Genomic DNA, 24,057 nt, shown 5'->3' on the forward strand with positions numbered 1-24,057 from the left:
CTGAAGCAGTAGTGGTAGATGCCAACCGTAAGAAGAGAGTGCACAATCTGGTGTGAAGCATCAAAACTTCTTAACCCTTGGGAAAAGGTTGGCTGACAAATGTGAGAAGAAATGGGAATAGCAAGAAGAGGGAATGTAGGACTGAAACATGACGACTCAGCATCCCATCATTCACCTTCCCAGCTCTGTCTCCACAGTGGTTTAGTACATTGCAGGCTTCTTTCTGATAACTAAAGACAGAGAGAGATGATTGAGACAACAGGATATTAGAAGAGAAGGGTGGAAAAACAGCAAGACTGAAATCAAATCTGCTTGACGATGGGGCTTGGGGTTTAAAGAACTGAACTGCACTGTGCACAGTGTGCTACAATGGCCAGCTCCTTACAGCAGCGCTTGCTATACCTCACAGGGCACGAATGGGGCTGGACTGTTAAGAAACCAGAGCACTCTCAGCTTGCCTGGATTCCAGCCAGCAAAGGATGCTATAAAAACCTGTCTGGCCGCTTTGGCAACATTCACTATTTCCCATGGACAATGTAAGTTTGCTGAGGCTAGGAAATAAGAATGCCTATATTAGCAAAAATTTGAAGGTAGGCTTGAGATCAAAGCAGGAAATCTGCACTCAATTCCCAACTCCAAAAGAGCTTTTCCTTATGTGGTCTCGGGCAAACCAAGTAAAACCCCCATGCTTCATACCCTGCACTTGAATAAGAAAAATTATACAGCCTTCTGTTCTTTGTCTAGACAAGGTAGGCAGTGAGCTCTTGGGGAAGAGAAAGTTTTCCACCACGTGTTTGTACAGTGTCTGGCTCTTCAGGGCATCAGTCTTCAATATCCCCTCAACAAAGACAACAAGGAATAAAAACTAATAATAATTAATAATCCTCTCACTCCATTATACATAAAAATAACTTCCCAAGCTGACCCAGACACCTAAGACTCAAGACAGAAAAATAAGCAACATGACTAGATGGAAGAGAAAGAGGAAGTAGGAAAAATCTATCAGAGCTTTCCATGGTTCAATCCATCAGAGCCTGCTTCACTGGGGAAGCAATCAATGAACCTCTTCCACTGGAGCAGCCGCAGACAGGCTGTTCTGGAGGCAATAAATCCTTGCATTTGTTTGTTCTCAGTTACACTCAGCTTATTTGCAGCCTCATAGGAATCTCCCTCCCTGCTTATCCTCACTCTTCTGAGTTTCTCCCAAGGATCATTCTGTTCATGCTGACCAGCAAAGGGCACTTCCAGGCTAACAGGTGCCAGCTTCACTTTGAATCCTTATTGCCCTTAAACAAACTGTTTCCTCCTGACATCTGGACTTCACTGCCTCTCTGAATTCCAGCTGTTGATGTATTTTCTTTTACATTAAGGCAGAGGTTTTTGGTTTAGGATGTTTTGGCCCAACTAGTAATCAAGTAGATGAGTTAGGTGAGTCTCTGCTTTAAGAAACATAATCTTAAAGCAGGCAAAGGAGAGGAAGGTGACACCAAAGCTAAGGGATGATGCTGGGAGCACTCAGATCATGCATGGGTGAAGAAAGCAAAGGACAGAGAAGAGCACTGAAAATCACTTGGCATCTGTGGGAGCAGAGATCAGCCATCCAAAACACAGGCTGGGCTCTGTCCATTACATACAAGCCCCTCTGCCATCACCCTGCTTTCAAAATGCAGGGGAACAAGAGACATTCAGATGACTACAGCATAAAGGCAAGACTAAATTGCTCTTCCTTCCTTAAAAGCTTCCTCTTTGAACAAATGGAAAGCAGCTCTCAGCACTTGTAGGTAGCTCCTGGGAACCTGGAAGCAGATTTTGATTCACAGATGTCCTTTGCTCCTCAGATTGAGTGCGCTGCCAGGACCGGTAGACAGGAGCTGTCTAACAGCTTTAATGCACTTGGATTTGTCCCTATAGCTTCTGCTAATGCCTTGATTGGTGCTATTGAAATCTCTTCTTAAGCATATGGTAATACATTCCTCGCTGATGTTCTTGCCTTTCAAAACTCAGACCCAGAGTCATCATTGTCTGTAATAAGTTCACTCTGTTCCTTCTGCTTTACAGCCTGCCCATCCTTTGATGAAGGAATTAATGCTGTTCCAGAGCAAATTCTGATTAGTTTTTGGATTAAGAAATGCACTTGCTATTGATAAGCCTCGCAAACTCTGTTTAGCATCTGAAACTCTAACGACCTTTGTTAATTACAAATGGATCACCAGTAATAAGAAACTGTGTATGGCAGAGCTAGGGAATGAGCCTTATTACTAATGAGCCTTAATTACCCTGAAAAGCCTCACCTGGGCCCCTCAATAGGCACTCCATTCGAACTCAGTACTGCAGCCTTCAGTTCCTGCCTGTGCTGTGTTGGAGGTGAACCTGCCTCAGATGTATTCCTGGGTTCTGGCTTTCCTTGGCTGACCTTGGAGCCAGTGTGCTGTTAGGACCTCCTACCCATGGTATGGGGCTCTGCCTGAGCACTGAAGGTGTTCCTGTGCTGTCACCTCCAGGCTTCCCTGCCCAGGGGACAGCCCTGCTTGCCTGGCTTTGGCAGCACAAAGCAGCCCTGGTAGGGCTTTCAGGGAACTCTTTGTGGGTTTATTTATTAAGTGTTTGAGAGAAAAGTACAGCTGTTATTACAGGCTATAATTCTTATGTGCTTTACTGTGCATGGAAATAAAAAGAAAAGCAATGTTTGCAAGTGTGAGGTTTTTAGCTCTATTACAGCCTTTGAGCTGTAGTGGGTTTGAGGCAAGTGCTAAACATGACCAACCCCAGAGTGTCCTGCCTGATCCTCTTCTGTTTTCTATAGTGGGGCTCCAGCACTTGAAGATACATTTTGCTTTCAGGTTGCTGTTCTGTAGAATCCAGCTTACAGCAGCTTCAGCCATGCTTTTCCATAAAGATGACTCTGGGCTCTGATCTGCATTTTGTGAGAGCACTGACAGGCCTGTCCTGCTGTATTCCATGGGGTGGCTCTTGGTGATTATGAGGGGTGAACTGAACAAGTGTGTGAGGAACATCTTCCTTTGTGCCTTGAGATGGCAGCGTCTTTAATGGGGAGAGCAAGCCACAGACAAAAACGGGCTCCATCTCTTCCCTATCTGAAGCTTAGCTGCAGTGAATAAGGTATGCTGAGTTCCTTCCCAAAATGGGTGGGCTGATGTCAGGATATCTGTGCCACTTCAGAGCAGTGTTCAGCTCCTCCGGACAGCTGGTGCTTCTGAGCCAGTGCCAGCAATTCTTAGTGAGGAGTGCCAAGAGAGAAATCCAGGCATGTAGGGTATGAGCTGAAATTCACTCTGTTTCCGCAGCACCCCAAATTCCCACCAGGATCTGTCAAATTGTGTTGGCAGAGCAAGCCTAAAACTTTAGTCGGGACAGGTTGTGGAGACCTGACCTCACTTTGTATGCTGGGCCTTGGGCAGCAAGGTGGGAGGAAGCCTTGATCTGCCTGTGGGCCCCTCATTGCCAGACAGACATCGAGGCCTGGAGTGTGTCCATAGAGGGGCAGTGGAGCTGTGAGGGGTCTGAGCACTGTGGGACCTTATGGGGAGCAGCTGAGGGAACTGGGATGGTTCAGCCTGGAGAAGAGGAGGCTCAGGGGAGACCTTATTGCTGTCTGCAGCTACTGAAGGAGGTTGTGTGAGGTGGGGGAGTCACCATGACTGGAGGTGATAACTGTGGAGATGTGGCACTGAGGGCTATGGGCAATATTGGTGGATGACTGGACTTTGATGGTCTTAGAGCTCATTTCCAACCTTAATGACTCTATATTTTTATTGTTTGGTGTTTGATGTGCCCAGTAGAAGGAAGGCTCTCATGTTGGTGAATGCTGCTGACAGCCGCCTATGGCCACGGGGTGGGAGAGGGTGTGGGGGGGAGTGTGGTTTTAAATGCTGCCACAGCTCGGCTGAGAACGGGCTTCTATGGGGCGCTGGGAACCTTCTGAGGTTGGTATGGTTCTGGTATGGGACGGAACATGATACGAGTCTTTATTTCTGACAGGAGCGGACAGGGCCCCTCACACACAGCGTACCGCCCGTCCCACACCTCGATCTGAAGGTGCGATGTTTATGTTTCCCGGACAGGACACTGTCCCCCATCCGCCACGCAGGTCCCGGTGGTACCAGCCCCAAACGGCCCCTCACAGCACAGAGAGCAGCGGTGAGACGAGGCGCGGCCCGGCCCGCCCTTGTGCCGCCATTGGCGGGGCCGTGCCGGGGGGTGCGGGGCAGTGCGGGGCGGGGCTCAGAGCCGGGCGGCAGCAGGTGGCCGCGCTCCGCTTCGGGCTCCGCGCTCCGCTCCGCTCCGCTCCGCACCGCCTCGCTTCGCCCCGCCGCCTCGCCGAGGCCCCCGCCGCAGCCAAGACGCCGCGGGCCGTGCTCCGAGTGAAGAATGGGGCGGCCAAGCTGGCCAAACCGCCGGCGGCGGCGGCGGGTGAAACCCCCGGAGGTGCCCCCGGCTCCGGGCTCTTCATGGAGCGGTCGCAGAGCCGCCTCAGCCTCTCCGCCTCCTTCGAGGCCTTGGCCATCTACTTCCCCTGCATGAACAGCTTCGACGAGGAGGACGCGGGTACGGGCTGTGGGGGCTGCGGGGATCCGCTGATAGACGGGTGTGGGGAGGCGAGGCCGCGGGCAGCGCCCTGCGGGACCGGCGTGTGGGGCAGCAGGCACGGCCATGGGGTGTCAATGGGGCCCTGCTGTCCACACGGAGCGGTGCCCATCGTGTGCCTTGGTCCGGGTGCTGCGAACGTGCCGGTGCGAGAATAAAGGAGGGATATTTTATTTTGCTCTCAGAAGAGCGAGTGCGTGGATGGAGATATGTGCGGATGAGCAGCTTCAGTTCCTCTCCTTGTGCTGAGCTCCCTCCTGTGTGAAGCATTAAAGGACAGTGCTAAGGAAGGAGGTGGTTTTGCTGCTGGACATTGCGTCCAGCCAGCCGCTGATTTATGTGCAATCAGCTCCCGGGATGATTGTTTTGGGCTGTCATTAGCACAGCACACCGTGCTGCTGTCAGGATGGGGGAGCGGGGGAATCATTCCATTTAACATTGGGTTAAGTAGATCATGAGATGAGTACAAAATCCTTTCAGAATGGTTGCAATGATTTCTGCCTGCTACATGGAGACGGTTGGCTGTGCCCGTAAAATAAAGCCAGGCTTCAAGGAGAGGGTGAGCAAAGTGGGATAGCAGTGGGACTGAACAGCAAAGGAAGGGCACTGGGGGTGGAGGGCAGAGCAGTAACTACATGAGGAGTGAGAGCACACCAGGGAGTGGATGGAGAGCTGTGCATGAGCACTTCACCCATCCCCAGTAGCTCACTCCTAAATGAGTGATGCTTTTTGTGGTACACACAGTGCCAGAGACTGAACGTGAGTCCTCTGAGCAGCAAATGATGAAAGTTGGTAACTAAGGCACGTTGTAGCACGGACCGTGATGGTTGCATCCCTCAAAATGCCGGCATGCGCCTTTGTTAGCTCGTTCCAGGATGTGCAAATGCCAGCAGGAATACATGGGCAAATCAGCACTGCTGCACCTTTAACGTTGTTGTTTCTAGAGGAATTGACGTAAGAATAAATTCATCATCTGTGTGATTAACTTGTGATTGTCATCAGCATCTTGCAAGGATGCCATGGAGCAGGCACAGGATTGTATCCCCCAATGGAAATATATTGAATTTTGTTCTCAAAACGTTGCTCGTTATTTATTTTCAGTTCAGGTTTGGTTTGAATGCGAGGCAGTAACAGGAGCTTTGGGAAGTCCTGGCGCTGTTGCTTCAGAAATGATGAATGGTGAGACATGCTTGAGTACCAGAACCTGACACAGTGCCCTGGACAATGTTCTGTGCCCTGCTGTCCGACCTCATTGCTCTGTGCAGGGTGATGGTGGAGCAAATACCTTCTGTTCCAATGCTTGGAAAAATGGTTTTGCACAGAACTGTATTTATTTATTCACACTTACTGGATGCTCATGCATGAATGCTAATAGGCTGCTCTTAATACAACACAAGCGCTTGTCTCTGAATTAAATGAATCTATAATTAAGAGCTCATTTTCCATCAGCTTATTAGTGGCTCTTGTCTGCTCGAGTTAGTTGTGTTAGTAAAGCTGTTGGGGTGACGTTCAGTCCATTGGGGATGTTGCTGAATTGTTCCTGTGTTTTCTGCTTCTTCATGTGCATCCAGACACATATGAGCCAACAGCGGGATTGAGTGTGTGCTGCTCTGTGATGTTTTTCATGCTAAAACCTCAAGCCTGTAATTTCTTTTTGGTCATGAAAGGGAGATCTATAAAAGAAGCAATGAGATCGTGCCAGGCAATATTCTGTACTGTTCATACTCCTGCATAGCCCTGAAATAGCGAGATGCTGACCACTTCGAGTTGCAAAGTGATTTCTGTCCCCCCCCCCCCCCCCATAAACATAATATATATATATTTGTATATCTTAATCACCCCATCAGGGAGATGGATGCTGCATTTGGCAAGGTGTTCTCCATAAGGGACAGCAGCAGAAAAGAAATACAATTGATCCTGTGAGCACTGACAAAGTAACAATCGTATTTCAGACAGACACATCATCCATTTTGTCTGAAGCTGAGAACTGCATCTTTAGGAGAACATTCATCCTATGGAAATAAAAAAATGAGGAATTGATGGATGGCTGTGGCAGCCCTCTGGGAAAGGAAAGCAGCCTAAGGAGAACTCACATCTACAGACAAGGAAAACTTTGAGCTTTTATCAGTGCAGTTACTGCAGGTGGGTCAGATGGAAGGGGAGTGGGAGGAAACTTGTTGTGCTGGTGCTGAGAGCTGTGGTGGAGCAGGAGCTGCCAGCTGGGTTTGGCCAGTGCTGGTGGTACATGAGGGTGCTGCTATTTCCCACTTTTTGTCTTGGAAAACGGATCTGCTTTTGAGAAACGCTTTGACATGTAATGTGTCCTTTTCTATACTGGCCCTTTTGTTCTATACTGTCCATCTTCTGGATTGTAGATGAGACTCTTCTAATCTTTTACAGCTTTTCTGCCTGCCACGGAACTAGCGAGGTTTGAACTGATCTCTTAGCTGCAAAGCGGATACAGTGTGTGCATAGGACAGTGATGGGACTGAAGAACCTGGAGTGAGAAAGTGCTGATCTTTGGAACACTTCCAGAGCTGGTCATCCCACAGTGATGGTGTGCTTGAGCCTCCAGTGTGTGCATGGCAAACAGGACCATGTGCCTCCCTCCAAATAGGCCAATGTGGAGTGACACTGAAATTTGCACTCCTCTGTTGTAACACCCTGCTTGTTCCTCATCTGCTTATACAAAGAGATTACTCTGAGCAAACACTGAGCTCTGTTCACCAGTGAGCTGCAGTGGGGCTTTGAAATAACAGAAATTACTGTCTGCACTCAATAGCATAAGGACGGTAGGTTAATCACTCTTTTGGTCTGGGAATGGTAATGTTGCCATGCTTCCTGCCGGCTGATTGCTGCTCTCTTTGTTCCACCAGGGTCCCCATCAATGTCAGTGGAAGTTAACGATTTTGAAACTGCAGTTATTATCTGCCTAATTGTTGTTTTAGCTTATGCAAGTGCCCGTCCTGAGCTCTGATCACTTTTCAGTTATGGAGTAGTAGGCTATAAGGAGGTTACACAAATTAAGTGTAGATGTCCAAATGCACACTTACTTATGGGTGTGAAGTAGGCTTACTTACAAGGATGATACCTGTGGTTCTGGGTGTTACTCCCCTGCTCTGCTGGGTGTGATGGGCTGCCTGCAGCCTGCCTGCCACCCAGGGCTCTCCTGCCTTATTGGCTGCTGTCCATCACAAGTGTGCTAACACTGTTGTGGTTGCCCCCTGTGTGTGCGTGTTTCTAGAGATGTGAGCCTGAAACCCCTTCTTATTTGTAAGTGTGAACATAAATCTTGGTTGTTCTGAGGATCTGCCTCGGTGTTTTTTCTTGCTCTTGGCTAGAATCAGCTCTGCTGGTGGCAACATGTCAGAGAGACCTGAACTGCCAAGTGGCAAGTGCACATGGGTTAAAAATAGCGTGCTGGGGATTTATGATGACTGTGGGAACCTGCCTTGTAGACAGCTTGTGAGGTCTGGGTGCAGGTTGCAACTGAGGCCTGAGTTTTGCAGAACAGAGTGTTTGAAAGCTCTTTTACTAGGAGGTCTTGCACAGCCTCACCCAGAACTGAGGATGGTCTGCAGGGTTAATGGAGCTGTTCTGCTTAACTTTTCTTCTTGCTGAAGTGTGTGGATTTAGTGGAGAGTACCAGGAGCAGTCTTGGAGCTATGCTTGCAAAACCCAGCGAGCTCTGTGTGGGAGCAAGGAGGAGGCTTTGCTGCCAGGGGCAGTCAGTGTTAAGGGGATTGGGGTCCAGGAGCAATGAGGAGGGACACAGACTGTACTTGTAGGCACAGGTGGGGCAGTGCTAAACATGGCTGGTGTGCTCAGTAGTTTGAAGTCCATGCAATCTATAGGTTGGCTGATGTCTCCTAAGACATCATCAGAATGGCATTTCCAACCCTGTGTGCTCTCAAGGCTGGAACTGGAAGTTGGGTTTCCTTAAGATAGTGCCTAAAATTAAGGATCCAGGAGCGCTTCTCAAGCCTGGGTGTCTGTTCCAGCTGTACTATGGCCATGGGGCAGACATGCACCAGCTCCTTTCTCTTCCATCCTGTGCTCCAATTTCGTAGGGAAAGAAATCTGGTTGCACTGATGGATGGCACCTGAGGCATGCTGTGACAAGAGACAGATGCAGCTGTTTTGGAGATGAGCCATGGCTCATATTGCTGATACAGCTGCCCTGAAGTCCGGGCACAGCGTGAGCACAGGGATGAACTTGAGTGACTTGCATTGCACACCTATGGAAGCATAGGGAGCTGAGAGGCTTTGTCACAATTTGAGACCATAGCTTCATGGTGTTGGAGTCCAAAGTCTGCTTGGTGACCTCTGCCATGCTGTGAGGCAGTGGGTGCAATTGTTCCTCAGCCAGCTGGATCCGAGGGTATGGCAGGGAGAAAATGGTTTCCAAAGTCAAAATGTCTCCTGGATACTGACAGCAAGCCTTCCTCGTGGCAGCTGCTTGTTCTGAAGAGTTGAGATGGAATTCAGCCTGGGCTGCTGCTCACACACGCTGTGAAGTACTGGCAGATGCACTGCTCTGTGATCAATTGCTTTGAAGAGAAGCCATGTGAAATATTAATGTATCATTTAATGTTGGGCTGGAATAACGGGCTGGTTGTGCACTTCTGGGTTAGTGCTTTTGCCTGAGTCTTATCTGTTGGACTTCGCTAATTCTAATCATTTAACTTCTATATAGTTTTAAACATTTCAAGAGTCATTAAGTTATTAAGCAGAGCTCCTATGTAGGTTTTCATGTTGCCATGGATTTTTTAGCAGTTGTAACACTGTATTGGATTGGGATTCATGTCATCTGCAGAGAAAAAGATGTTTCAAGTCTTTTTTCTGTGTTGAAGTTTAGTCCTTCTATCCAAAAGATGTTACAGGTCAATAGGATGCTCCAAAGCCAGATCTGTTGGTTCTTGTTGAGGTGGGCAACCACATCCATACAGAGAGCATTCAGAGGATAAGGAAATAATTTGCATGGCTGTAATATTAAGCATTTTTCCTGTTAACCTTTCTCAAATGGAATGGTAATTCATCCCTGGAACTCTGCAAGGATTTAAACTCCAGGGCTTATCCAGCATTGTGTACTGCAGGACAGATCCAAATTGGCCCTGGAATGAACAGGTATGCAGGGAGGTGCCCCTGTTTGTGGTTGCTGCAATTACAGACCAGGAGTTCTGTGACACTATTTGCTCTACACCTGGAACAGCTCCTTGCAGAATTCAGTTAGCACATGTTGGGTATTGCTGTGCCATAGTGTGAGCAGAGCACTCCCTTAGGGCCTGGCTGGTTTGCTCTGCCCAAAAGCACAACGTGAGGTTGGGGACAGCCTGTCAGTGCTCCCAGCCCTTCCTTGATGGTCATCTGGCTGTGGGTTTGCAGAGGGGAGGGGATGTCAGTGAGGTGATGGGGCTTTTGAGGGTGTCTGCTGTCCCCATAGCACTGGTTGTTGCATCACACACCTGGAGTTGTGGGAAATATTGATGTCACCTCCATCCCTCGGATGAGAAGGTCTGACACGTGCTGCAGGTGCTCTGAGGATGCTGTACACACCAGCCCTGTGTGCAGCGCTGTGCAGGGCTGCCTGGATGCCATCCCGCCAGCCACAGGGGAAGGATATCTCTTTCCTTTATTTTGCTGTCAATTTACTCTAAGTGGAAGAGTGTGTCCCTGAAAAGCTTTCTGCCTGGGAGAACTGTTTCCTTACTGCTTCTATTTCATGTGAAATTAATTCTAATGCAACATTTATTAATTCAAAAGCACTCTGTTCTCCGGGCTAAAAGAAAGGCTTTACTCTGTCAGATTCCTACATCGGGACAAGTCGTGAAATGCTGTAAGTGCTTTGCTTCAGCATTTGTGTTTGACAGAACATATGTATCTGCTTTGTGTATGGGAGCAATTAGATTTCATTGGAGCAGTTGTTTTAAGAAATAATTTATCTGTGCAATTAGATTCTGAAGCACTATCTGCTCATATTTGAGTGCCTTGGTTGGATTAGGAATGTGAATGTTTTCATTGAGGAAGTGGTCTCTAAGCTGCCTCCACATTTCAGTAGGGTGCTGAGATGTGCTTTACATGGGTGTCCCAGCCCCGCCATCCCCTCTGCTCTTCTTCCCCCTCAGACATCTGCCACCAAGCTCTATTTGCATGTTTGAATAAGACTTTCTAGTCCAGTGCTGCTCAACAGGCTTTGAATGCAATGCCCATCTATGCAATGATGGTCCTTGGAGGGCTTGGCTTTGTGCTCTGGATGAGGGTAGAACTATGCTACATGTATGGGAATGCGTGTCAAAACAGGGATCGTGCAGCACGAGTGATGCCTCTGTGGGGGCCATTGCTTTAATTGTCTGCTGATAGTATGCACAAATTAGGCTCATGCTTTCTTGGATCTGCTTTTGTTATCTTTTGTTTTGCTTTTGCAAGACTGCGTGCATATGAAGCCTGGGGAGCCCTGATCCAGCCTGACTTCATATAGGAATAAGGCAAAGCTCAGCAGCCCAACTTTTTAACCAAATCCAGCCACACTGAAGTCACTGTGGCAGATAATTCATATTTCAGCTTCATTCCATTAGCATTGTGTCACCTTCCATCACGCAAAGAGCTCATACAACCAGCTAAACATTCAAGTGTTCAACGCTTTGGAGAGCAGAATGTGTTCAGTGCTGAATTTCACATCTGTGTTAGAACTACTTGGAGTAAGGGGAATTCACACTGATGTTAGCACCTCCTTACTCTTAGGGGTGTGGGATACAGGCTGTCCTTGAGGGGATACTTGTGTCAGCTTCCCATTGAAGATTCCTTCTTAGGAGGATACTTTTGATTACAATGTAGACTAGATCGTCCTGGAAATTAAGAGTTATTGTTGTGTTGCTCCCAGTGACATGGGAAACAGCGGATCACTTCTGGCTTTGGAGCATCGCACAACTGTTCTGCCCTGTGCTAATAATCAGGAAACAACTGTAATGATGACAACTGCTGTCTCATCCCTCTCCCTTGTTTTTCAGCCTTTGGCATTTTGGTCTAGCCAAGTTGGATTTGATTTTTGCACAGAACAGCCTGGTGACAGAGGGCTGCTGGCAGAGGGGGGTTGTCAGCTCCACACTTGGGGTACAGCACCCCAAGATGCATGTGGTGTTTGCAGGCCTGTTGTTGTTCCTGGCTCCTGTTTCAGATGCAATTCCCTACTACTTTTAGATTTCAGGATCGTTGCCTGTCTGCTCGGTTGCTTTGTGACATTGGTGCATCTAATGGTTTCCACATTGAGAAGTTGCAGCTTTCTACATGGAGCTACATCCAGCTTTCTCTACTGGATTTCCTCTTACTGATTTGGAAGAGTGAACTGTTTTATCTCGTCAGCATCACTCTGGATTCCGCATCTGTCACTGAGCAAGAGCTGTGCTACTGGGATGTAGGACTTGAAGGATGGGATAAATGGCTGTAATAAGTGCTTTGTCCTCAGGGAATGCTGAAATGTTTTGAGGATGGTTTTGGCAGTTGAAGTACAGCTCTATAACTGAGTGTCCAAAGGTGAACTGCAGCATCTTTGGAAACCTATTGCCCCCAGTGCATGGGGATTTGTCTTTTCTTTTTCTCTCTCTCTTTGCTCCCTACCTTCCTAGTGCAACACTCAGATCAGGGGGCTGTGAGGTGTGATTCGCAGTTAATAGTTAGAATAAAAGTAACCATAGTTAACAAGTCTGCATTGGTGACAGGTCTGATTGAGGAGGTTGTGGTCTCCCACACGTGGTTTTGTCCCTCTCTGCAGCTGCCCAAACCTGCTCCATGGATGTGGGGCTCTTGCCAGCTGCCCACCAGTACCCTGTGTATTTACAGATAGCTGGGAACTTATCCTGCCCCCTGGGCAGCAAACACATTAATTGTGCTGCAGTCAAGATATTTGAGAAGATTAAGATTTTGTTGTTGTTGTTGGAAAACCAGCTCCTCATTTAGCACTTCTCAGCATTTTGGAAGGATTGTGTGGGTGGATGGTGTTTTATTTTTTAACTATTATTTCTATTATTTACCTTTCCTTTCTTGGTTCAATACATGACATCACAGTGCTAGCAAAGAGTTGGGATAACTTGAATCAAGATTTAAGGGTTATTGCTTTATATCCATATTTTGTTTTTTAATCACATTGTCAGGAACACAAATAAAAAGGCTTTTCCTCTTTTTCGTGCCCATTAGACCTCAGCTGTTGGAGTCAGCTCGTTCCTGGATAGCTCTGTCATGGCAAACAAGACCCAACAGCTTTCTCTGCTTTTGTTCACTGCTGTGAAGTCCCACTGGTGGCTCACAGGATCGGAGCAGTTGCTCTGCATTGGTTCTGTACAGCCCTTTTACCTTTGTGCTGGTGTTTGTTAAACTTATGGTACAGGTAGGTAGTGCTCCAGACTGACTTTAAGGTTTGATTGCAGTCCGTTGCTCCCCCCCTTAACAAGACAAAAGCAACGAAATGAGTTGCTGCCCCAGTGTTATGTTTCCCACTTGGTCAGAGATAATTTTGGGATGTGCTTCTCAGAAAACTCACTGGTTTTTGTACCTTGTCTGGGTGATCCACGTACATCTGCCTTTGGGAATCACATAACCCACAGCTACATCCCTTAGGACCTGGGGTTCTTGTTTCTACGTGAGTAGAAAGGCTGAAGTATTAAATCAGTGCACACAGCCAGGCTGAGCTGTGGGCTGAGTTTGTTTGAGTTCTGTGACTCAAAGAAGTTGATGGACAATCACTGAGAATGCTGTCTGGAATCTGGGGTAAGAAATGCCGAAAGTAGGTGTGCAGGCTCAGCCTGGCAGCCTGCATATTCAGTTGGAGTGATTTATGGAGCTGTTTCTGTTTAAAAGCTTCCTCCTGCATTTTAAAAAGCGGAGCTGCCAGATTGGTCAATGTCCAATCGCCAGGCAGCCGGAATTGGCTGCTGGCTGCAGCAGGAACCGTGGTGAAGCTCTAGCAGCCGTTCCGTGCAGGTTCTGCAGGCTGCCACATCCTTGCTGCTTCCCAGAAAACAGACAGTGTCAAAATGTTACACGGTATGAGGACATTGCCATGGCAACGTTAGCATCCCATGACACTCGCTCTCATGTGGTGGTGTCAGTGCTCACTGTCATCGTTGTGCTCGCTTTCTCCATCTGGGGCCTTAGGATTGCTATACTGCTAATAGTACATGTTTCTGCAGGGACTGCTGGTAGCTATGGGGCTGACAGTGGGCATAATGCTCTGTGATCTTTAGGGTCTCTTAAATAAGGCAAGTGTTCCCTTGTGTAACACAGTGACTCTCTTGTAATTCATCCTGTGCTGCAGATGCTGTCGACCTGGGACTGTTCCTGAGCAGCAGGGCTCTGTGGGGCCTCATACTCTGTCTCCTGCTTCCATTCCTGTCTCTGGCAGTGGTTTTGGGCTGCCTATAAATACTTGCTGCTGCCTCTGCAGTAACAGTGTCCCACTAGGATTCACAGTATTGCCAGCCTGTTTTTTCCCCTTTTCTTTCTGTATTTATATGTTTCTGCCAGGTGATGTTTTCCAAAATTAGCATCATGGATTTTTTTCACTGAGCAGACAACACATGTTTATTGGCTCCTTTCCCTTGACACAAAGAGAGCTGTTCTCAATGTTTTATTGATAAGCTAGAGGCTTGGCAAGAAACTATAAAGGTAAGGGTATTTCTATATGGCAGTCAGCAGCCATTTCACCACTGCTATTTTCCACTTCTGTTTGACACTTGGAAGTATAGCAGGCTTGGTTTAGTTATTGTGCATGAGCAACATCTGAAAATTGCACAGATAGAGGCAGCCACTTACCTAATGATTCACCTGCCTCAAAGGCATGAGCTGTGGGTGATCATAGCTGGGGATGGGAGTGATTAGCTTTGGTGTATGTGTGTGTGTGTGCAGCAAGGCTGTGCTCACACTGCTGCCATAGCATGAAGTGGTCATGTAAGATGAAGTTCTGGCTTGTGATTCTATCAGCTGGTAGAACCAATTGAAGGAAATGAGAGGATGAATGGAAGATCTGAGGAAGTACAGGTTGAACATAAGGGAAGAACTTGACTTGCGAACATCTCTTTGGACAGTTTTACAGCAGTAATTCTCAGCTCTCCTGTTTGGCACAGGGCTCTGCTTGAGCCATGCCAGAGACCCAAGTTATCTTTCTATAAACTTTATTTTTAATCTGTTTCAAGTCAATTCGTAGCTTCTGCCTCATATCAGGAGTCTGTTCCTGTCACCTGTCTGCTCTGTGCCTGCAGAAATGCTCTTGCTGCTCTGTAAGTCCGTAGCTCTGTTTTTCCCAAGACGCAGCCCAAGCCAAGTGCCTCCACCATGGCACTGTGCTGGATGTCTTTCACTGCATCCTATTTTTGTCTCTGTGCTTCCTGGCTCACCTACTAGAGCCCCATGAAATGTTGGATGGTCGGTTAAGGCAAAATTTGGCTCTATGCTCTAGGAATAATACCAGGCAAATTATCCACAGCCCATTTTAGTTGGTGAATTTGACTCTATTTTCACAGTCTGTTCGCTGCAGCCATCTGCTGCAGAGACAGCGAGCTTCTAGGACAGGCTTCCTGTGCAAGTCAGGAAGTCTTTGTTTTAGGCCATCATTTTGCTTAATCTCCTGGAATTTATAAAACTGTTTATTTCCCTCAACACCTTTCCCCGGAGCCTAAAGACTGACCTTGCAGAGAGCTATGGAGGGTTCTGGCTGCATTTTTGAGGGACAAAGTGAATCTTGAAGGGTTGATTGGACCCCATGGTGGAATGTTTGTTAATAACTACTGAGGCTTCTGTATTGTTAAGATTGTTTTGTTGTATGTGGGTTCATCAATACAAAAATGTTCTGCTTGTGTCACTGACATTCAGTGAATGGTTTGAAGGCTGGACTCTGCTGGCTCTCCTGTTAAACGCTGGAGTTCAGAAACGTTCTCAGAGTTTTATTTCAGTTTATAAGAAAGAAAAAAAGTGTAACATCTTGATATGAGTAAACCTTGCAAGGTTCAGATGTAAAGGATTCATTGAGCTTAAGCTCTTACAGTTTTCAGATTTGAGAGGAAATTGCAGTCAAAAGCAAACACATTAAAACTTGCTGATCCGAGCGGTCTAATAGTCGACCTGTTTTTCCCCTTAATTTTCCTGTGCTTATCTCTGCAGACCTGCAGGAATTCAGTCCACTAAGGCAGCAGTGAGAAAAGGGGAAAAGAGCTGAAGAACTAGGACAGACTTGGCTTATATTTAACAATGTTCTATTTCAACTTGACAACCAGCTATCGAACACCTACAAGTTTGCAACTGTGATTCACTAGGAAGCTGACATTAACTGATGTCACGTTGTATTAATAGCTACAGAATTGTAACTGCATTTAGCAATGAGCTTCATTAACAGTCTCTACAAACACGCTGACAACCGTTTGAAAACCTGAAAATATTAGGTATGGATAAAAATGGTTGGTGCCATAAAGGAACCCCCTCTGTGTTGCCAAATGTGTTTACAGCAAGTTCTTGCAGGTGTTATGCATAATAATTCCTCTTTATCACTTTCAGTAGGTCTTACTGGTGGAAGGAAAAGCTTGAGGTCTGATTGACACTCCTCAATTAATTAGGAGCTAATCTAATGGGGTTACACACAAACATGCTTGGCTGTTTGCAAGAAAAATGCTGTGGCCACAAGTGGAAGCTGTCCAGCAACTACCCAAATAGGACAGTGTTGTTCTGGGGGGGTTTTGGTTCTCCATGGTTTGTCATTGAACGCTGGATTCGATTAGAAGCACAGTTCTGACAAATTGTATGTAATGGGCTCTGGGCTGCGTAGAGCTCTGGGTTCAGCTCCCTTTGAGCCTGTTCTGGGTGTGAGCTCACCTCCCAGGTGGTGGTGGGGAGGTGGAGGTGTTGAGTACTTCCTGCCATCTTTTGTAGGTGTTAAATTAGCATCAGGTTCCTCACCAGCGCTTGCTAACTGCCCCAGGAAGAAGGAAGCGGTTTGTCTTGTAGCCTCTCTGCACTCCGTATGCGCCATGTTAAGCTTTGCATCGCTGGCATGAAAGGTCAAGATTCAAAGGTGAAATGAAATGAAAACTGGGGGTCAGGAGGGTGTGTATTCATTGGGCTGGGTGCTGTGAGGGGACCTGCAGCCTCCCCTCCAAAGAGGGAGCAGAGAGTAAAGCTGTGGACCTGCACACTTTGGTCTATGTAATGCTCTGGGTACCTCTGAAAGCCACTCTGCTGCTATTCCCAGCAGTCCTCTGTTTCCCTCAGCTCCTTCTCTATTATATACGTCACGCTGCCCCTTCTCTTCCTTTTTGCCATGAATAATTCAACTGGGTTTAAATTTTCAGGTGATGTCTGCTTTTGTCTCATTCATCCATCACTCGTTTTTGACATCTATCACTTGGATCCATCTCTGCTTTTGCCAGCCTCCAACTTTTAGGCTGGTCATATGTGCCCTCTTCTAGAGGCTGGGAGTCCCCTGAGACCAGCAGGAACCGCACATAACAGCCCTTTGAAAGCAAAGGAGCAATGTTTATTGTTCTTTGTGAGGCTGGAAACATTGTCTTTGAGTACAACACTAAAGGGTCTTTCACCCTCCCTTCTGTAGGGTGTGAAGTAGCTGTCCAGTTAATCAAGTATACTTTGTGATCTTCAGTAACATCACTTTATTTAATATATCGCAGCAGCAGCTCTTCATTGGATGTATAAGCCATCAAGTGATGAAACCACCTCTGGCTCAGCGTGTCTGTTGTAGCAGCCTATGACAGTGAAGGAGTATAATTAACAGGACGCGTAGAATAGGATTAAAAAAAGATGTGAAAATAAGCAGGAAGATTTGAAAAGGATTAGGAGAGTAAATGACAAACCAGTAGTTAAATGGTGCATGATTAATGACTGTAGAAGTAAAAAGGTTGACTAAATATTGTGACTCTGTAATGGCTGCCCCAAAGTAATAGACAATATTGTGTTCAGAAGGCTCCACAAGTGGATCTGTATCGACACTGACTTTGGGGTTAGACCCTGTTCACATCTTAGAGATGGGTGCTTCCAAACTGCTTGGAATCACATTTGTTAACTGGTGGCTTTGGGGGCGTGAGGGAAGTATGTCTGTACTGGAATTGTTTGCTTAGTGCTGGAAAACCATGTTGTGTGTGCAAAAAGAGCCTGGAAAGATGCATCTCCCATGGTGGTGTAATAGGAAGCATTGAGGGAACTCTAAGGAATCGGGGGTAGCTTTAACTTAGTCTTATAGCAGATGTGACAAAGCGCACGATGTACTGCCTGATCTGGGGCTGGATTTTGTCTCTAGTTTCTTGTCACTGTTTCTTAATTTGGATTTTCAAGGAGGTGCTGAGCTCTGGCTTGAATTTAGCAAATACACTGTTGAGGACTTGGAACAAAATGTGAAGGTTCTCTTTTCTGCACTTCCTGACTCTGCTGTGTCCTTTAAGACACAGAAGAGCAGGTCTGAAAATGACTGTTGTATTGTTTTGTGTCTTAAAGGTCGAGATTGGTATCCAATCAGTGCAAGCCAATGGAAACTCAGAGTGCCATCCCATCATATTGAGATGCTTGACCGAAGATTTGCGGCTGACCTAATTTTTTCATTAGAAGCACTGAAGTTAAGGACACTTTGAGTGCAGCTGAGGGAGCTGAGCACACAGCCTTGGCTATTATGGAAAAAAATGGTTGTTAATATTCCTTAACCTTTCATTTGTGGTGTGTCAGAAGCCGGGCTGTGAGGTGAAAATGGGCTGCAGCCACTGTATGTAATTAGTGCTCAAAATGGTGTCTGCAGTGACTTTGTCCTGTCAGTTGTGCCATCAGAGTGTATTTGAGGAACCTGAATCTTGGAAGATAACCAGCTACATATTTGTCAGTATGGATGTGTTCTGTCCTTTTGGGACAGGTGACTGCCTGAGAAATGTGTTTGTCACACACCTGCTTTACAATTGGGGTCTTTGAATATAGTTCTGTGTTTGTTACACACAAATGTGGGGGGAAATTATCTAAGGATGGTCTGTTTATAATGTTTTCCATAAGAAAACCTTTCCATTGTAAGACAGCTGTCAATGCAGGATGCTTTTGCTTATGGCAAGAAGGATTTAAAGAGTTCAGTTCTCTCCTGGAGGTGTCTGCCTGTGCTGCATTGCAGTGGGAGGTTATGGGAATAGCCAGCCATGGGAGAAGAATAGATCCCAAGGACTATATATGTGAGAAATCTCAGCAGCTTCTTGTGCAGGGCTGGGTGTATAAACTGAGTTCAGGAGCAGTAAATAGGTTGCTGTCATCTACCTGTCATCTGCCTCTTCACTTCAATGAAGAAGGGAAACAGTTCTATGAGAGTATCCAAAATGATTACAAAGGGGTAATGATGACAACTGATGTCATTGCTTGACATGTTGTAAGGAAGAGATGAGGTGCAGCATTTTCTATTTCGGGTTTTCACTGGACTTTCAGCCTAGGCATGTCAGTAGAACTGTTACAAGGAGCACCAGTGCAGAGTGAAAGCAAGGGGTGTGTTGAGCACAGACTGCAGGTGTGAGCACATCTTGTGTGAACAGCACCCCATTTCCATGGGGCTGCTCCTGGAGGGACAGCGTGGTTGGGAGATACAGAAACCAGAGCTCCTAATCCCTGCCTCTGTCCCTTGGAATGTCTTCCCAGCACTCACCCTGTCACAGGATGCTGTTGAAGTTCTAATTGTCCTTTCTTTCCTTTTTCCCTCCTGAAGTAAATATTGTTACTTTGATAATGTTTGTAGAGCAGTGCACCAAACCTGCCCCAGGTTACTGGCACTGCCACTGGCATCATTAGAGCAGGAGGAAAGCTGCCAGAAGGTATTGATTACTTGGTAAAAATAAACCCTTCAGACTTCTTTGGTCTTCATTCCTCCTTTATTGTCCTATATTATCTTTGCTTTCAGTACGTGGATTTGTTTGCTAGAATTTCTGAACGAAATGGTGACCAATGCTGGTCTGTTTGGGTGACATCAGAGGAGGTTTTGAAGTGCTCTGGAAAGTCTTTCTAGGATTTACATCCACTTAGATCATGGATCACATCCATGAGAGTTTTATGACAGATGCATCCGAGTAGCCAGGTAGGAGTAGGAAACTCAGTATCAAAAACGAGGATAGGATGTCTCTGGCTTTGGGGCACTCTCTTGCTTATAGAAGCTTGTCTGTGCTTCATAAAGCTGACATTTAGATTTGGTTAGTGGAGTTATTGATAGCCGAGTACAAGCAGTGTACTTGCAATGTATGGTGGGTGCTGCTGAGGGTGTTGGGGCTGGCTGGTGGGAAGGGCTTGCTGCCTTCGGTGTTTTCTAGTTCATCTCACAGCAGTGAATTCCAGCTTCCCTTATGCCTCCCTGTGAAGAACAAAATGTCACACTTTGGGTTCATTAGGCAGCTGTGCAAAGGCGGGGGAGATTCTGGAGTGGAAAGTTGTTTTAGATGACAGTAAAATGCAAGGGAGAAAGTCACGTATCTGTAGTAGAAAATGAAAGACAAATATTGTGTAATGTTCAAAGGGCAGCTGTTTGGTAAAGGAAAATTTCTGAGGAGAAGGGATACCACGGAAGGACGTTTGGAGAAGGAATGTGGCTTGCAGGATATCAGAAAGATGTGACAGTTGTTTATGGATCCACAGAACTACCATTTAATAGGGACTTCCAAATCAAATATGGTCTTATAGCTGACTCTGGTTGCAGTGGGTAGCAGAGCAAGAGCAAAATACTGTGCTTGTCTGTAAGTAGGCCAAGGACAAGGTGCACATCCAACATCTGCATGTGTTGTGACCCAGTGATTGCTTTGTCTGCAAGGCAAATCCAGGGGTGGTGGAGATTTCAAAGTGCTCTCTGTGCATGTGTCAGACTTGCAAATGGGTTCTTTGCTTATTGCAAGTCTCCTCATCATTCATTTTCTGCCATTATTCCAACCGCTGAACTTCTTTGAGCATTAAGGTAAATGGGGAGTTTTTAAGCAAGTATTAATGACTGCACGCAGTGAGTCATCCAGCAGCCTAAGAAGCAGCTCATCGCAGAGCATGTCTTGTCACAGCCATCCATTAGCACTCAAAGGACCCAGGCTGATTCAGCATGCCAGCCTGCTGCTAACAGGGCACCTCCTGGGCATGCTGAGCAGCATTGCTCCTCAGGACTCAATCAAATGCTGGCTGCTTTGCTTTGAAGGCTTGGGACAATTCATGAACACGAAGGTGAGAACTACCAGCAAGTATTATAAATGCATTTCTCTGAGCTCAGATTGTGCAGCTGGGTAAGATGGATTGGTACTGATGCTGAGAAGTGGCAAATAGGTTTCTTTTGTTACTGAAATGTTGTAACCCATCAGTAACTTAGACGTGGTGCTGCGGGATATGGGACAGTGGGGACCCAACAGTACAGTTCTAATATTTGTCAATGGAGCTGTTTGTATGCAATTGCCTGTTTGAGGAGCTCCTTGAACATAGAGTTTAGTCCTACTGAGTGAGTTCTGTGTGGGCAGTGACAGCTACATACAGGACCGTGTGGAATTGGACAGAAGCACCTTGGGTAGGAGTGGGTGTTCTGTGGGTTGGAAGGGTTCCATTGCATTGGGCATGGATGGATGGAGCATGGAGACCACACTGGGCATGCGTGGAACCATTGTGTGAGCTGCAGGGAAGGGCAATGTGGGAGCAGCTTAAGTAGCATTGACTCTGTTGCAGTCTGAGCACCATGACCTGACTGCTCAGTGCTGTGGCTGAATGGAAGGAGGCCCATCTCGCCTCCTTAGTGTTCTTTTGAATTGTTGGGATGAGAAGTTCTTGGCTGTGGGTTGCCACAGAGCCACGGTGGGGCAGACCCTAATTTTAGCACATTATGCTGGTTTTAATGACGCTAATAGAAAGTCAATTTATAGGCAAGAACAAATTGCCTTTTTATGTGGGGAGGAGGATAATTCCTCCCGTGTTACATTATTAAATTTGTAATCTTCATTTCTAATGCTTTTCAAAAGAGATTATTAACAGAATCTACAATACAGATTTTAAATTTATGAGCTGCGTTTTTCCCCAAACTCCTCAAATTGTATAATTTATCTTTAAAGGTGAACTTCAGCACGGCTTTTTTTAACTTAATGAATTAGAATCCCTTACACGCTAGCTATCTCTGGACAAGCTTAAAGGCTCCAAAGATACTTCAATTTTTAAATAAAAGTAATGGATATCTATTTCCATCTTTGCTGAGTGGTAAGTTCTGAGTTCAGCCTTCTTCCCTAGTGACAAAAGACAGGAGGGAAAAGAAAAGTGGCACATCTCTACACGCTGCTTGGTGGAGAGAAGGCTGATGTGATGCTCCTTTTTATCACCAGGGAAATGGAGCCCTGAATGTGTGGCTCTGCAGGAGGATGAAGGCACATTTTGCTCTTAGATTTGCTTTGTGCTGCTTAGTCATGACTGGAGACTGTAAACACACTGGGACTTGGGGTCTCTGAAGCTCATTCTTCATGGTGCATGAGGTGCTCCTACCTCCTCCCTTGGCCCAGCCAGTGCCCACATCAAGAAATCCCAAGGCCTTTTACATCAGCCCAGTCTGTGAGTGTGAGAATATATAGGAAAAAATAAATATAGATCTGTGAGGCACGTTGTGCAGACATAGGTGCTCCGTAAGCAAAGTTAATGTGGAGTGTTCTCTTCTGAGCAGTTGTTGCTTGCGTACCTTAAGTTCCCATGTTGCAGTTTTCCTTCCCTCTAAATAGAAATGCATATTGCTCTGTAACATGTACTTCCTGTTAGTGTTGTCTGCAAAAATGTCACTGGCATTATCACCAGTGTTACCTCTTTTGTATTTCTCCATCAGCTGTTCTCATTTCTGCTCCTCAGGTCAAGAGAGAAGAATCAGCAAGGTGCTCTACAGTACTTCGTCCATCCCTGCTCCTACAAAATACACTTAGCATAAATCATGGGCTTCTGCTGAACTTGCTGCTGAGTTATGTGCCATTGGGTAATTCAGATCGAGGATCTTTATTTTGCGTGCTCCCCCTGTGCATGCAGAAGGCAGATGAGGGAGGCAGCTATATGTCTGCCTTGTTTGTCTGTGGGAGAGTTTCAGTAGGTCAGTGTGCATCTCTCGAAGTTCAGGGTGAGAAAGATTTTGCCTGACTTATTATTTTTGTTATTCATATGTTTGTTAGGAGCCAGCTAATGAGATGTCAGTGTCCCAGTTCTTGCTACTGAGTACTGCTTCTCTGTGGTCGCTGGCTGACTGGTCACCATTTGGAGATGCCTGTCAAAGCAGTGTGATTGACAGGGCTGCTGACCTGGTGCTGTCACCTGGGGCTTTGGCTGCTTTGATTGAAGTAACCGTGAATTGCTTATGTTGCAGCAGGAGTTTGCACTGTGATGGCTGGTCCAGGCCTGGGAAGTCTGACCCCCCCTTCTTCCAGCAGCCCAGAGATGCCTGCAGCTGGTAGTCTTGGCCATGGTGGGCAGAGATGGGGCCTTGAGTTGTGTTGAGGTAATCCCTTATGGGGTGTGTGGCAGCTGCCTGGCACAGCAGGCACTGATGGTTGTGGACCTACCAAGGATGACCTTACTGGAGTCGAAGCAGTGTAGAATTAGAAAGGAAAATGTGTTGGCCTTCTCACTTCCCTCAGCACTCACTGCAGATATTGCATGAAAGCACCTTTGCTGAAGCCTGATGCACGTGGCAGTATCAGGTGATGCAACTGAAACGAGAAGCTGAATGCCTGGGGTTGTTTGACCCTTCTGGTAACCAGACCATCTTCTCCCTCTCTCTGCTTCCACGGTGGATCAAATAATTGCTTCCAAATGGACGCAAGTTATTAGACAGTGTGTATAATTAAAGTCAACTTCTTGTGAATTTGATCATTCATTTCCGCAAGGAAATATGAAGTAATTACAGCCCAAGCTGAACACAAATCAAATGCTATTCTAAGTGTGATTCTGCGCCATGATTCCAGTTTCTGAATGTCTTTAGGGTTCTGTGGCTTCATGCCTGCTAAAGAAATGTGGTTATGCTCTTGATTGTTTATAATAAAGGAACAAATGATAATATGACTCATTGTGTCAAGACCATTGCTCACCATGCTTATGCATGTATGGGTTTGACAAAGTGGCTTGTTCTTAGAAGAACTTCAGTAGGACAGAAGGAGAAGGAAAAAATCCTGTTAAGACCCCTGGGCTTGTCAGTTCTTTCCTCTGAATTTAGTCTGTACCAAAACTAAACTTTATGTGCCCTGAGGACTCAGGAAGGGCAGAACAGTGTCTTGCAGAGCTCCCTGGTGTAGTGAAGCGTGGGCAAGGCGGCTCTTTCATCTCATGCCATCCTTCTCTTATAGTGATGCTTTCTAGCTGGTTTTTTTTTTTGTGTGTGTGTGTGAAGTCACCTCATTTTCTTGATCCTCTTCTAAATTGAGAGGTTTTCTGCAGCTCAGGCTCATTCATATTTCAGACCATGGACTTAAGCAA

General features: G+C 46.4%; 1 protein-coding gene across 1 annotated transcript in view; it reads left to right on the top strand.

The window, feature by feature from the left end:
* The first annotated feature begins 4,237 nt into the window (after positions 1–4,237).
* RIMS4 (regulating synaptic membrane exocytosis 4) overlaps positions 4,238–24,057 on the top strand; it is a 49,022-nt gene continuing 29,202 nt past the window's right edge. Inside the window, exon 1 of the mRNA XM_015881677.2 lies at positions 4,238–4,566. Coding sequence (XP_015737163.1) covers positions 4,470–4,566 — 97 coding nt within the window. The 5' untranslated portion in view covers positions 4,238–4,469. The remainder of the gene's footprint in view (positions 4,567–24,057) is intronic.

Source organism: Coturnix japonica, chromosome 20 (assembly GCF_001577835.2).
Source record: "Coturnix japonica isolate 7356 chromosome 20, Coturnix japonica 2.1, whole genome shotgun sequence".
Taxonomy (NCBI): Eukaryota; Metazoa; Chordata; class Aves; order Galliformes; family Phasianidae; genus Coturnix; species Coturnix japonica.